This window comes from Aquarana catesbeiana, linkage group LG05 (genome assembly GCF_042186555.1).
Source record: "Aquarana catesbeiana isolate 2022-GZ linkage group LG05, ASM4218655v1, whole genome shotgun sequence".
NCBI classification, from domain to species: Eukaryota; Metazoa; Chordata; class Amphibia; order Anura; family Ranidae; genus Aquarana; species Aquarana catesbeiana.
This window is the reverse complement of record NC_133328.1, coordinates 52,592,560-52,608,721: the sequence shown is the minus strand read 5'-3', so window position 1 is coordinate 52,608,721 and position 16,162 is coordinate 52,592,560. Positions and strand designations below refer to the sequence as shown.

Here is a 16,162-nt window from a genome sequence, read left to right as displayed (position 1 = left end):
GTCAATCGAATCATGTGTGGACAAATGCTTGCAAGAGTGGGACATACTAAAGAGGAAGATCCTTACAGTGATAACAGACAATGGGAGCAATATGGTGGCAGCATTTAAACAAACCACAGCAGCAGCAGAAGAACCACCCAGCTCTAGTGAGGAAGACTCCCCCATGACGGAAAGTGACTCTGAGGCTGAGACCGAAATTGATGATATGCGGTGAGTGAGCCATTTTTATTATTCTTCTACATGATGATATGGTTGACCGTTGACACAGTGACACCAGACAATTATCACAATGGCTATGAGATTGATATTGGGGCGCTATCTGCTCAGCTCTACACTATGGGGTGCACCTTTGTTATTTTTCCACTTTATTTGTAGTCTTGTGTACTGTAAAAGTTTTCCAAGATGTTAAGTGTTAAAATAATAGAATGGAACAGAAACCTTTTCTACATACTTTATGCTTATTGGGCTGACTGATGAAATGTTCTCTCCACTTGCAGCAGCTGCTTGTTTTGTCAACCCTATTGTCTGTGAAACCCTTGTTGATGTGGCGGATGAGAATATTCAGGAACTACCTAAAAAGGCAGAGGAGTATGCCGCAAGAAAATCCACATTGCCACACACACAACTTGAGGAATTGTCTGGAGAAGATGATGTGGTAGAACTATCGCAGCAGGAAGTGGAAGAAGCACCGCCACCGGCATCCACATCTAAGCAGCCACAACAAGTCTTTCGGTTTCTTTCTAAATGCCGCAGAAGACCCAGGCAGATGATCTCCCCAAACAGCATAGAGCAGCAGATCAGAAAATATAAGGAAGAGCTTTTGCACCAAGTTGCACTTGACATCAGTGAGGACTCGGTCTCGGAGTACACCGCAACAGAATTTTGCCTGTCAAAGAGTGACACTTTTTATCACCAGCTAAAACCTTTTGCATTAGACCTGCAAAGGTCAACCACCACTTTTTATCAACGTGTTGACTGTCTCTCTCTCTTAGCATTGACAAATTTGACAATATAGGTAAATATCACACTAATGAAAAAGAAAAATAGATCAGTAATGGTGATGGACTGTCAAATAGGGCTGCCTTTGAGCCTTACCTTGCGCTGGGGTCCCGCTCCAGTAGTCTTTTAGTGTGATATTTACCTCTATTATTGTCATTGTGAATGCTGAGAGAGAGAGAGGAGTTGATAAAAAGTGGTGACTGTTATAATCCAGTAAATACACACACTAATGGCATTATTGTAGACTGTGCACTTTTTCTTTGAATGTACTGTATCTGAGAATTAGAACTGTTGAAATAATAAAATGACAGCAAACGTATTCTTATTGTAGAAATAAGCATTATCCTCAAGTATTGGTTTATTATGCTGTGCCTGTGCGAGACAGGCAGTAACAGTGCCTGTGCAGTCACTGCAGTGTGCTGCTGTCTGTGTGTGCTGTACTTGGCCATGTACATGTACAGCTATGGCCAAAATTACACCAATATTAATTTTGACAATGTATTTTTAGATCTTTTTGTGTCAGATGTATCTGGTATACATGATCTGACATTTGTGTCAGATCATAGTATCCGGTAAAGCATTGCATAAGTGTCAAATGCTTTTATTGACAATTACATTAAGTTTATGCAGAGTCAATATTTGCAGTGTTGAGTTGAGTCGACCCTTCTTTTTGAAGACCTCTGCTGCAATTTGCCCTGGGCCTGATATTCGTGGCATCACTGGCATGTTGTCATTGTTAATCAACTTCTGTGCCATTGCCAGTGCCTCATCCTGATTCCTGACTGATCTGGCACCGGTCAGGCACTGGCAGTGGCTCTGCCCATTCCTGCATAATCAATGCTTGCAGCTTGTCAGAATGTGTGGGGGTTTTTTTGGTTCCCTCACCCTCACCAGCCTTTTGAGGTCGGATTGACCATGACCACCAGTCCACCACAAGTTCTCAAAGGGAATAAGGTCTGGGTAGTTTCCTGGCCATGGACCCAAAATTTCAGTTTTTTGTTCCCACTTCCACAAACCACTTAGTTATTACTTTTGCCTTATGGTAACGAGGAGCTCCATCATGCTGGAAAAGGCATTGTTGTTCATCACCAAACTAGATGGTTAGGAGAAGTTGTTCTAGGAGCCTGAGGATGTTTTTGTACCATTTATTCATGGCTGTGTTCTTCTTAGGCAAAATTGTGAGTGGGTCCACCACTCCCTTGGCTGAGAAGCAGCCAAACGCACACATGAATGGTCTCAGGATGCTTTACTGTTGGCATGACAGTCATGCAAAGTGTTCCTATTTTTGGGATTTTTTTTTGGTATTCTTTCATTACCCTTTTGTGAAAACAGCAATACTCTTGACGAAACGGTTTTACTTGAATAAAGATGTTATATAATGATTAAATCTGTGTCTGTAGTGCATGTTGTTCATCAAGCCTAATCATTAAAAAACAACATATTTGATTTTTCACTCCAGCAGCAGTATATAATGAGTTTGGAAATTGTAGAGAAATGCTTAAATAATGCATTACAATTTAAGTACACCCATTAGATTTTAGTCGACTAAAATGAACTGGAGATTTAGTCAACTAAATACGACTAAAACTAAAATAATTGCAGAAGACTAAAATAGGACTAAAACTAAAATGCCATTTTAGTCCTAAGACTAGGACTAAAATTAAATCAAAATTTGCTGCCACAATTAACACTGATTGGTGGTTACTGTGAATGTTCTATTACATTAGTGGTCAGTGTAAACCCCTATTACGTTGGTGGCCAGTGTAGAAATCCCCCTTTATTGGCTGTTGATGTAAAATCCCCCAGTGTTGAAACTCCTATTTATATTGGTAGTCGGTAAAAAAATCAGCATTGCCATTGATCACACCCTCCCCTCCCCCCAGCACTGCCACTAATCCCAGGAGTTCTAGGCTCCCTAGGAGTTTTCTGTCTATTGATGGGTCCCCTCACCACATGGTGGTGGTCCATGGTGTGCAGGCAGGTGGAGAGCGAAATTGCATGGAGGGGGGGCCCAAGAAAATGTTTGCCATGGGTCCAATCAATATTAAAGACGACCCTGGCTAGGGGCACTGTAATTTAAAGGGGCACTGTGCTATAAAGGGGACTGCACTGTAAAGAGGGATTGTAATGATTACAGAGCATCTTTACAGTGCAGTCTGCTTTATATCAAAGTCCCCCTTTACATAATAGTGTAGAGGACCGACTCCATGAGTACCCTTCACCAAACGCCCCCGCGAGCGACCTTGGCTGCCCGGTCTAAAATGCCCAGGCTTAATTTTGTCCCAGTCTGGGCCTGCCCCGAAGAATAAGGCATTGAGAGAAAAATGCCTTAAAACACTAATGCAACGAAAAACACAGATAAACTCACTGACAAACTGCAACTATCAGCAGGAAATATTTCATCTTTTTCAAGTGCAATTAGCTGCTGTCAGATACAAATGTTCATGTAAATGTAGTCTAATTGTTCCCTACATCTCTTCAGTATTCCAGTGATTTTATCTCTGCATGCAAAATCCCAGGTCTGCCTACTTTTTGCAGCAAAAACAGGGGGCTCCCACTCTCCAGATTGGATCTGGCAGTCCACTCTCTTTAGAACGCCTTATTTACTCATTAATTAAATTGCATTTTACTACCATCAGTGTGTTTAATTTCACTTCACACAGTAGTAAAAGAATGACTCTACATGGCAGAATTGTTTTGATATTTTTTTAATCATATAAAATAGTTATGTCATCAAACATATGGATTTCATATATTCATATATATCTATAAACAGTTTTTGCTATTCCTCTGGTTTTACTAATTTAGTATTTAAACCTTCGTCTCTCCACCCCCCACCCTCCTTAAAATATGGAAAGTCCTGGGGCCATCATAAAAACTTTGTTTTGAAAAACATTTTTTTTACAGAATTCTCAGTTTCAAAGTTAGAATTCTGAGATTGAAAGTCAGAATTCTGAGTTCCAAAGTCAGAATTCTGAGATTACAAGTTTGGGCCATACTAAAATGTATTAAACATAGTTCTGAGATTAAGACCCCTTTCACACTGAGGCGTTGTTCATGCGCTTTTGAGCTAAAAATAGCGCCTGAAAAATGACTCCCCTGTAGTCCCAGTGTGAAAGCCCAAGTGCTTTCACACTGGGGCACTGCGCTGGCAGGACGTTAAAAAAAGTCCTGCAAGCAGCATATTTGGGGTGATGGAAGAGTGATGTATACACCACTACTGCCCATTGAAATGAATGGGCACCGCTGCCAAACACAGGCACATTTAACCCTTTATTCGGCCGCTAGCGGGAGTTAAAAGCACCCGAATAGCGCAGCTAAAACTACAGTAAAGCGTCGCTAAAACTTGCGGCGCTTTATCGCTTATGCCGGGAGTGGCTCAGTGTGAAAGGGGTCTAAAAATCAGAATTCTGAGTTTGAGGCCTCATGCACACTGGATGTTAAAATAACGTTATAAAAACGCCATTAGCTTTGCAGTGAGTTTTTCAACATTTTTTAACATTTTTGCAATAGCGTTTTTTAGCATTTATTAGCGTTCTTAGCATTTTTCTGTGTTAGTGTTTTTTTTCAATAGATCAAAAACGTTAAAAAATGCTGGTGAGCCACGTTTTTGAGCGTTTATCTGTGTTTTTCAGCGTTTTTTAATGTTAGAGTGTTTTTACATCTGAAAACAGCTGAAAAGCTCCTCTCAGAACCCACTAGTTTGGGTTTTTTTTTTAAAGCCAAAAAACACCCCAGCCAAAAACTGCTTATAACAGCCTATGTGTGCATGGACACATAGGATAACATGATGGGGAGTTTATTGACTGTAGAAAAAAATGCCTGAAGCCAAAAACAGCTGCTGTATATATGCCCAAAAATGTCCAGTATGCATGAGGCCTGAAATTGAGAATTCTGAGATTAAGAGTCGGAATTCTGAGTTTCAAAGTCAGAATTCTGAGTTTCAAAGTCAGACTTTCTGAGATTAAAAGTCAGAATTCTGAGTTTCAAAGTCAGAATTCTGAGATTAAAAGTCAGAATTCTGAGATTCAAAGTTAGAATTCTGAGTTTTAAACTCAGAATTCAGTAAAAAAAAACATTTTTTATGATGGCCCCAGGGCTCTTCCATATTAAATCTCCACCACTCGGATGTAACAAAAGAAAAAAAAAGTAGAAAAAGAAGTAGAGTTTGCAAAGAAAATTCAGCAGATTTGTATACCAATTGAAGCCGCAAGGTAGTCAGGCTGCATAAGAAGGAAGAAATCGGACATTTGCATATTATGCCGCGTACACACGAGCGGACTTTCTATCCTACTTGGTCCGGCACACTTTCCGACGGACTTTGTCCGCCAGGTGCGCCGGACTTTAAAACGAACGGACTTGCCCACACACGCCGGGATTTTCCGGCGGGCTAAGTCCGCCCGTCTTTCCGACGGACTTTCGCCGGAGTTCCGGCGGACTTTCAGAATGAACGGACTTGCCCACACACGGACAAGTCCGTTCATTTTGAACGTGACTCAGGTGCGACGGGACTAGAGAAGGATGTCAATCTTGCCGCTTTTATCGGCGAGATTGACACCTTGCGAGCCCCCCGACCACGCCCCCCGACCACGCCCCCTAAAACGTCACAGTCCCAGCATGCCCAGGGACTGTGACATCATATGGGGGCGGGGTCTCCGCCTATATAAGTCACAACGCAGCCCTCAGAAACCAGTCCAGCCGGAGAGAGCGTCGTGTCAACATCTGGGGGAAGAGAAGAGAAGAGAAGCCAAGAAGCCAAGAAGCCAAGAAGCCCAGAAGTCCAGACCTCCGCTCGCAATAGAGCTACATGAAGAGAGCGGAGGGGCCGGCCGAAGACCTGCGACACCGGGAGAAGAGGCCGGAGAGCGGAGAAGAACCAACCGGACGCCGGGAGAAGATGAAGCGGAGGGACCCCCGAAGCCGGAAGAAGACCCCCGAAGCCGGAGGAAGATCCCCCCCGGAGCTGTTTAATAAAATATTTTAAAAACCTGTGTAGTGTGTTTTATTACTTACACTTTTTTCCTAGGTAAATGGGTAGGGGTACCATGTACCCCATACTCATTTACATAGGGTGGGGGGCCGGGATCTGGGGGCCCCCTTATTAAAGGGGGCTCCCAGATTCCGATAAGCCCCCGCCCGCAGACCCCGACAACCAACGGCCAGGGTTGTCGGGAAGAGGCCCTTGTCCTCATCAACATGGGGACAAGGTGCTTTGGGGGGGGGGGGGCGCAGGGCGCCCCCCTCCCCCAAAGCACCCACCCCCCATGTTGAGGGCATGCGGCCTGGTACGGTTCAGGAGGGGGGGGGGGCGCTCGCTCGTCCCCACCCCCTTTCCTGACCGGCCAGGCTGCGTGCTCGGATCGGGGTCTGGTATGGATTTTAGGGGGACCCCACGCCGTTTTTTCGGCGTAGCGGGGTTCCCCTTTATAATCCATACCAGACCTAAGGGCCTGGTATGCCCCGCGCTCGCCGCAATAGGAAGATTTGTTTTTCCTATTGCAGCGAGCGCGAGATGCAATACCATCCCCTCGTGTCGCATTTGGTCCGTCGGACCAGCCTACACACGAGCGGGCTTTCCGTCGGACCAGCACACACACGAGCGGACTTTCCGCCCGAAACTGAGTCCGACAGAAAGATTTCAAACATGTTTAAAATCTAGGTCCGGCGGGCTTTTGGGAAGAAGTCCGCCGGAAAAGTCCGCCGCCGCCCACACACGGGCGGATTGTCCGGCACACTCTGGTCCGCCGGACCAAGTATGCCGGAAAGTCCGACCGTGTGTACGCGGCATTAGGTGTGTGTGCTTATAAAGCTAAAAACTGTCCTATGCAGGCAGCACACTGGAGAGCTGAACTAGAGGTCTTTCTCAGGAAGCATGAGCATTATTGATTGGAGCACAGTGCAGGGGGAATGGAGACCTAGAACACAACACTCTGTGAAAGCAGCGGTCTGGCTCTCCAGTGTGCTGCTGGCTCGGGTCATCTTCTACATAAGCTCATACACTTTAAAATAAAACAAAAAAAAACAGGTGCCATATTCTTTTATTTGCAAACCCCTTTCAGGTGGAGCGGATCTGTCCAAGCAGAATCAGCCTGCTCAGCGGGCGATCTCTGCTGTTCTCCACTATGCAGGTGGATGACAGGTCTGTGTCCACTTCTCTATGCAGAGCAGACATGGACACAGCCCGCTTTCCTCTATGGGGCCATCGGATGGAAACAGACTGCATGAACGCATCGCCATACTTCTATTTTTAGCGGATTTTATCGGATCGGATACCCTGCGGGTGCCAGCAGACACATGTCCACTGACATCCGGTGCCTCATAGAGAACAATGGTTGGTCCTATCAGGTCCGCCTGAAAAACTGACAGGTTGACCTGATTGGTCCACTGGTGTGAAAAGGGCATTATACTGCCTGACTGCATAAAAAAGCAAGGCATAAATAAAAGTGGAACGTTAGTCAAAAAATTAAGTCCTGCTAGATCACATCAGGCTGGCCCATTTTGCAGGTATAGCTATGGAAAACATTAAAAATAAGTAAGTGTCTATACTGTTTTAAATCCAGTTATACACTGTCTTACCCTGCTCTGCACATGCTCAGTTGATCTCTATTTTTAGACACTGTGCCAAATTTGTAGAGGCCAATATGCTGCCAGTCTAAAGTTTAACTGCTGTTCAGGGTTTCTGGGCTTCAGCAAAATGGCAGCCTCTGGCAAGAAAAAAACAGGAGCAATGCTGGAGGCAATTTACAGCACACACTTATTTTGGAAGCATAATTATTCATGCGAAATGTACACTCACCAGCAAATTTATTAGGTACACCTATTCAATTGCTTGGTTACACGAATTGCTAATCAGCCAATCACATGGCAGGAACTGAATGCATTTAGGCATCTAGACGTGGTGAAGATTACTGAAGTTCAAACCGAGCATCAGAATGGGGAAGAAAGGGGATTTAAGTGACTTTGAAGGTGGCATGGCTGTTGGTGCCAGACGGGTTGGTCTGAGTATTTCAAAAACTGCTAATCTACTGGGATTTTCACACACAACCATCTCTAGGGTTTACAGAGAATAGTCGGACAAAAGACAAAATATATAGTGAGCGGTAGTTGTGTTGAAGAAAATGCCTTGTTGATGTCAGAGGTCAGAGGGGAATGGGCAGACTGGTTCAAGATGATAGAAAGGCAACAGTAACTCAAATAACCACTCGTTACAACCAAGGTGTGCAGAATACCATCTCTGAATGCACAACACATCGAACATTGAAGCAGCAGAAGACCGCACAGGGTGCCACTCCTGTCAGCTAAGAACAGGATACTGAGGCTACAATTCGCACAGGCTCACCAAAAGTCTCACCAAGAATTTCAATTTCAGCTACAACATTCGAATGGTAGGGTCAGAATTTGGTGTAAACATGAAAGCATGGATCCATCCTGCCTTGTATCAATGATTTAGGCTTGTGGTGTAATGGTGTGGGGGATATTTCCTTGACACACTTTGGGCCCCTTAGCACCAATTGAGCATCGTTTAAACACCACGGCCCACCTGAGTATTGTTGCTGACCATTTCCATCCCTTTATGACTACAGTGTACCCATCTTCTGATGGCTCCTTCCAGCAGGATTATGCACTATGTCACAAAGCTCAAATCATCTCACCACTGGTTTCTTGAACATGACAATGAGGTCACTGTACTCCAATGTCCTCCACAGTCACCAGATCTCAGTCCAATAGAGCACCTTTGGGATGTGGTGGATTGGGAAATCTGCATCATTGATGTGCAGCCGACAAATCTGCAGCAACTGTGTGATGCTGTCATGTCAATATGGACCAAAATCTCTGAGGAATGTTTCCAACAACTTGTTCAATCTATGCCATGAAGAATTAAGGCAGTTCTGAAGGCAAAAGGGGGTCCAACCCAATACTAGCAAGGTGTCCCTAATAAAGTGTACAAACAAGTGGCGCCTTGACGGGGCCTGTGGCTTGCGCATGTATTGGCAAATGTGTGCAGACTAAACCCCTATTCTTAACGCAGATTGTTAGACAGGTCAATTTGGTTGGTCGCTGGCTGGTTGGTAAGTTCAAGCTTGGAAATCTCTTTGTATTTGTTTTCCGTACCTAACAAAGTGGCCGGTGAATGTATGTTCCTTGCTAAAGAACATCATTTTTTTATCAAGTTGTTATGGGTAGTTCCACTTTAAGCTATAAAGTGAAACGCGGTTATGATTTCAAAAACAAATGTATTTTCAATGAACTGAGTAGTTACTGCAGTGTTTGCATTAAAATAACTTTTAATGTGACTTTTTAAATTTTACAAACTAGTTTCCATATTTTTCAAATTGTATTAAATACAGAGATTTGTAGATTACTAGATGGTGCTCTCACTGGCTTAGTATCATAACTCTCTCATTTAACAACAGTTTAAATAAGATATCAGCTAAACAGGGACTGCATTGTTTTCAGTGAGTTGGCCTGACTGATAGACTTGCACTGTTTCAAGGAGCAGTAAAGAAAAAACATTGTATACCGCTGCAAAAAAAACAGAAGCTTCCTGTGCAATGAAAGAATAAGGCCTGGAGCTAGATGGGCACTGGGCAGCATAGGCGGAAGGCCTGACATGACTGGGTTGGCAGGATAGGCTGGAGTATCGCAGGGTTAAAAATTATTTTTAGTTCAAACTTAAGTGTCCCATCTGATTGGAGAAAGCAAGGGTGGGGCAAGGTGGAGTCTTGGTGGAGTCTGTTGGCTGGTGCTAGTGCCTCAATGTCAATTGGAGCTGGTAGAACCAGTTTCCTCCTGTAATTAGTTTTGCTCTTGGTCTTCAGTTTTTATTTATGTATTTGCCTTCAATTCAATTCTTGTTGCTCAGGGAGTTAAACAAAGGGGGGTTGGTTTGTGGTGCTATTAGGTGTTTGGGGGGATTGTATGTTTACCGGGAATGTGTCGTAGCAATTGGCAGGGGTCTCAGGGTCTTCGAAGTCAGTGATGGTTTAAAAGTTTGGAGACGGAGGGGTGGGGCCAATCTCAGATATGGGTGTACCTACCCTAGTAAATTTAAGGCAGTAATGGTTTAAGAGTCATTTGGGTGTATTGAAGGTATCTTAATAGTAAATTGTGCTCGAGTTGGTGTAGTTGCGGCTGAGGGACTTGAAATCTATTTTTATGGTAGATACAGCAGGTCGGTAAAATACAAGCTTCTAAGACCCTAGACTTTAATGAGGTTAGTTACTGTACTGAGATTGTGGTCATTAATGTTCAGATATTTAAAAAGAAGAATAAAGATGTATTTTGAAAATAAAGTTGTATTTTATTGTTTAATAAAATGGCTGCTTTGGCCTTTTCAAATCCAAAAGAAAAAACTGTTGTCTGTTGATTGTGGGATCTCAAGTATAGGCTGGGGTTTTAAAAGGTTTAAGGAGCCGTAATATCTGTAATAACTCAGTCGTGAACAAAAGATACAGCTATCCTTAAAAACTACGCCAGTTCCATTCAACACTTTCACATACCACTTTATACATTTTCATCTTCACTTTTATAAGGACCTGGAAAGAAGGGTAGCATGCTGCAAAGCCGAAGCACTCTGCAATTTCTTGCTTTTACAGGCTCTGATAGAACGGTGTTTAGCTATAGGTGTTGTATGTGAGTGGGTGACATGTATTAATTCACCTATCTCCAAAAGCGTTTATTTCCTGCTATTGACTCTCTTTAATAACAAGTTATACCAACAATCACAGAGGCTACGGATTAAATTATAATTTATCTCTAGGACATTTCAGCACACAAGATGACGGCAGCATGGAAATTAGGCATCCGACTCCTTCCCGTACAGTGGATTGGAGAATGAATCGGCCTTCAGTGCTTTCTTGGAAGCCTAGGAGATAAAAAAAGGAACAACAAAGTAAATTAAAAGTAGTAATGAATAGAAACTTCTTACAAAACTTGCTGAGCGGATGTGTCTCCTACTGTCCTCCAATTTGATTGACTGTAGTCTAAACTTGTTGTGTGATTGCTAAAAATGTTCCCAATACAAGCAACTTTAGGTCACACATAGACCTCAAATCAATTTAACCACCTGACCTCCGGAAGATTTACCCCCCTTCATGATCAGCCCATTTTTTGCTTTTTGGCACTGCGTTACTTTAACCTCTTCCTGACCAGAGCACTTTTTACAATTCGGCACTGCGTTGCTTTAACTAACAATTGCGTGGTCGTGCGATACTGTACCCAAACAAAATTTGCATCCTTTTTTCCCACAATCAGAGCTTCTTTTGCTGGTATATGATCACCTCTGCAGTTTTTATTTTTTGCGCTATTAACAAAAATAGACTGACAATGTAGAAAAAAAAAAAACTTTTTTTTTTACTTTCTGCTATAATAAATATCCCTAAAAAAATACCGTATTTATCGGCGTATAACACGCACAGGCGTATAACACGCACATTCGTTTTAACAGGGAAGTTTCAGGAAAAAAACTAAAATTTTAAATAAGGAACTTTTAAGCAAAATAAGGGTCAGTGCCCATCTGCAGCCTCACCATTGCCATCAATGCAGCCTGATCAATGCGCACCTGCTGCCTCACCATTGCCATCAATGCAGCAGCCTCACCATTGCCTTCAATGCAGCAGCCTCACCATTGCCTTCAATGCAGCAGCCTCACCATTGCCTTCAATGCAGCCTGATCGATGTCCATATGCAGCCGAGAGGGGGGCGGGACGAGCGCCGACAGATTACATACAGTGAGAATCTCCTATGATAGACAGAACAATGGTCCAATGGCTGCCCAGGAGACAAGACTTCCTATTACAGAGGCTGCCAAGTAAACAGGAAATTCTCACTGTATGTAATTTGATGGCGCTTGTCCCGTCCCCCTCCCTGTCCCCTCCGAGGCAGCTAAAATTGAAGTATTGGCGTATAACACGCACGCGCTATTTGCACCCAATTTTCATGGTGAAAAAGTGAGTGTTATATGCCAATAAATACAGTATATAAAAAAAAACGAATTTCTTCCTCAGTTTAGGCCGATATGTATTATATATATGTATATATTGATTGGTTTGCGCAAAAGTTATAGCGTCTACAAAATAGGGGATAGATTTATGGCATTTTTATTATCGTTTTTTTATTAGTAATGCGATTTTTATCGGGACTGCGACATTGCGGCGGACAGATCAGACACTTTTGACACTATTTTGGGACCATTGATATTTATACAGCGATCAGAGCTAAAAATAGCCACTCTATAAATGTCACAGGCAGGGAAGGGGTTAAACACTAGGGGGCGATCAAGGGGTTAAGTGTGTTCCCTCAGCATGTTCTAACTGTAGGGGGATGGGCTACCACTGACATGACAGAGATCGATGTTGCCGATGACAGGGAACACTAGATCTCTGTCATGTTACTAGGCAGAACAGGAAAATGCCTTGTTTACATTTCCTTATTCTGCCTCTCCTCGCTGTGATTGCAGGCCACCGGCAGACATCGAGCACACTCCTAATTGAAAATGAGTAGGACTGCACTGCACTATGGTTCAAATATTACAGTAATGCTTGTTTTATTGCCCCTTACCTCATTAAATAAAGTAAAGACAACTATCTGACTGCTGTCATATTATTTAAAGCCAAATACTACTTAAAAAAGATATGTATGTTTGTATACAGGTGCAGTTAGCTAGTCTGCCACTAGGTGGTACTGTCCCAAAATAGTGTGCGGTAACAGAGAATAGCGTAATCAGATGCTAAGTCCTTTTTAACTAGAGCCCTCCTGTAGTGATGTCATGAGTGAGTCAGTGCCCATTTAAGCCAGGTTGGGAGGAACCAGAGACCGCACCAACATACAGATGTAGTCAGTTAAGTGGAGGCCATGGATAGGGCTGAAGGACAGTGTGAGGTAGGCCTGCACTCAGAAGAGCCAGCTGTAATCATCCTGTCTCTTATGGTGGTGGAGGCTAGAGTGGGTTGCAAAAGGTCTTTTAGGCCAGGTCCAATGTTCCCTAAAGCAAGGTTATCATCCTGGAGGACCTGGGAGACGTGTACTAAAGCAGAGATAAATTGCAGTAATCCTGTCTCTGGAACTACGTGCAAGAAGTTGTGATCTGGAAACAAATTGCCTAAGGTAAGCCAGAACATTGTAAGTGAACACTGATGACCCCGGGAAGGAGAGAGACTGGGTAGTGGAAGATGACTTGATAGAAATGTGCTGTGTATGATACAGATACATTTTTTAAATGGTGGTAATTTTATGTTTGTGCTTCTTTTTTTGTTACTGTTTTATTTTTTGTTTGTTAACTAAGTTTACGCTTGACTAAATATCCGTCTACTTTATTATCCTGCCCTACATGCTCTTCTTTATTTCTCTTCTGAATTATATCCATATGCAGCTATACTGTAGACTAACTGAAATAAAGTTTTAGTGACAACAGGTAATTGTTCTGTCACCCCAGGTGCGTAGGTGAAGGGGGAGGGGGGCTCTGGTAGTTTGTTCCCAGATGGGGTGTCTGGAGGAGAGGGGGTTCCACCATCCGCCCTATATTCGACACTTGACAGTGGTTTAAAATAATCTATTCACCTAAATATAATTGTAAATTGTAAACTATGTCATGCAGCTCTTTTCCTTGGAAACCTTCAAAGGGTAAAATAATGTATGACAGCTGTATTTGTATATGGATATGGATGTACTCATTCTTTGTTTTTGTGAAAACTTTAATAAAAAAACAATGAAACAGAAATGTGCTGTGTGCTGCTTTCACATGTGACTGCTGCGGATCATTCACTATATGTGATTGACAAAGTACTGTCAAATGACCCCAGATAGTATGTCTATGTGATGTGACTGTAAATGCTATCTTGAATTGATATCAGTAAAATGCAGCAACTCTATCATTTCGCGTGGACATTCCTTTCTTCGAGATATAAAGCCTAATGGACAAAAATGTAGTGGGGAGGCTTCTGGCATGGAGATGGGCACACTATGGCAGAGGGAAAGGCTTCAGGCAGGAGGCTATCCTAGCAGGAAGAAGCAGAGCAGGGACTTGTGCTCTTGGCGCCAATACAAAGCCATTCACAAGCCCCCTTACATTTTTATTGTTTTAAAGGGAAAGTTCACCTTTGGAACATGTAATATGTTCTACTTGTATTTAGGGTGAAACATGTAACATGTTCCAGCTCCTGCCTCTTCTCCCCCCGACCTCCCCCCCCACGACAGCAGGTAGGACGAGATGCTCTCCCTGCACCCGCTGTCACAATTCCGCAGCCATGTGGAGCTCCACCCACCCTGCTGTATCATTCATTCATAGAGTTCGTCCGGCACAGCGGCAGGCAGCCTGTAGTTCTCAATGAACTGCAAGGGCGCTGGTGAGTGCTCTCGTAGTTCATTGATGCTTCCGCAATGCAGTAACTGCCTGCCTGTATCAGAGGTATGGGCAGATAGTGTACTGAGAGTCTGCAGGTTCTTGGCATCGCACCCAAGATCTGCAGATCGGGGGTGCAATGCTTTACAGACTCCAGTGTAAAAAAAATAATAAACGTACATTTTTGTACTTGCAAAAAAGATGTGCATTTATTATTCTTTTTAGAAAAAGTGAACTCATTCTTTAACCAGCAAGAGACATTTGTACTTATTTTGTTCAGTCACTCTTCCTTGTTGGATAGTAGTGATAGTGCTTGATTCATTGTCCAATGAGCAGCCTGGGGGTGGAGAAGTGAAAAGACACTGCAATGCTGATATATAAATACAGTACATATGTCACCGGCTTGACAAGACTTGCTTAACAGAATTGCAAATCATTTGACATGTTAAACATAAAATATACAGTATCTGATATATACAGTATCTCACAAACGTGAGTACACCCCTCACATTTTTGTAAATATTTTACTATATATTTTCATGTGACAACACTGAAGAAATGACACTTTGCTACAATGTAAGTAGTGAGTGTACAGCTTGTATAACAGTGTAAATTTGCTGTCCCCTCAAAATAACTCAACACAGCCATTAATGTCTAAACCGCTGGCAACAAAAGTGAGTATACCCCAAAGTGAAAATGTCCAAATTGGGCTCAATTAGCCATTTTCCCTCCCCGGTGTCATGTGACTCGTTAGTGTTACAAGGTCTCAGGTGTGAATGGGGAGCAGGTGTGTTAAATTTGGTGTTATCGCTCTCACTCTCTCATACTGGTCACTGGAAGTTCACCACGGCACCTCATGGCAAAGAACTCTTAGGATCTTAAAAAAAAAGAATTGTTGCTCTACATAAAGATGGCCTAGGTTATAAGAAGATTGCCAAGACCCTGAAACTGAGCTGCAGCACGGTGGCCAAGACCATACAGCGGTTTAACAGGACAAAAGAAGGTGAGTGCACGTGCCCAGCATCATATCCAGATAATGTGTTTGGGAAATAGATCTATGAGAACTGCTGGCATTGCTTCAGAGGTTGAAGGGGTGGGGGGTCAGCCTGTCAGTGCTCAGACCATACGCCTCACACTGCATCAAATTGGTCTGCATGGCTGTTGTCCCAGAAGGAAGCCTCTTCTAAAGATGATGCACAAGAAAGCCTGCAAACAGTTTGCTGAAGACAAACAGACTAAGGACATGGATTACTGGAACCATGTCCTGTGGTCTGATGAGACCAAGATAAGCTTATTTGGTTCAGATGGTGTTAAGCGTGTGTGGCGGCAACCAGGTGAGGAGTACAAAGACAAGTGTGTCTTGCCTACAGTCAAGCATGGTGGTGGGAGTGTCATGGTCTGGGGCTGTATGAGTGCTGGGGGACACTGGGGAGCTACAGTTTATTGAGGGAACCATGAATGCCAACATGTACTGTGACATACTGAAGCAGAGCATGATCCCAAACAGCCATTTTCCTTTAGTTGTGGGAATTTCTTTAATGTAGAAGGTTAGTCAACCAAGTACTTGGCATTTTTAGTAGGGGTCCACGAGTACCGATACCGTTTTTTTTTATTACTCGCCTATACCAATTACTGATAGCTACTGCACCTTTTTTTGTTTACACTTCAGCTGTCAGCAATGGTACAAGGCATTGAAAAGTTATTTACAAATAAAATTAATTAATTTTTGTTTTAATTTTGTGCTTTTTTCAATGTGAAACGTGTAAATATATGTTAAAGGTGTAAAAATATTAATGAATAAAGCAAACAAAAAAAACATTTTAA

The 16,162-nt window shown here is 43.0% G+C and overlaps 1 protein-coding gene across 1 annotated transcript in view; it reads right to left on the bottom strand.

Annotated features, from left to right (window-relative positions):
* Positions 1–9,289: 9,289 nt before the first annotated feature.
* The window catches only part of MALRD1 (MAM and LDL receptor class A domain containing 1), a 737,846-nt gene continuing 730,973 nt past the window's right edge, over positions 9,290–16,162 (bottom strand). The window contains exon 41 of the mRNA XM_073629748.1: positions 9,290–10,864. Coding sequence (XP_073485849.1) covers positions 10,796–10,864 — 69 coding nt within the window. The 3' untranslated portion in view covers positions 9,290–10,795. The remainder of the gene's footprint in view (positions 10,865–16,162) is intronic.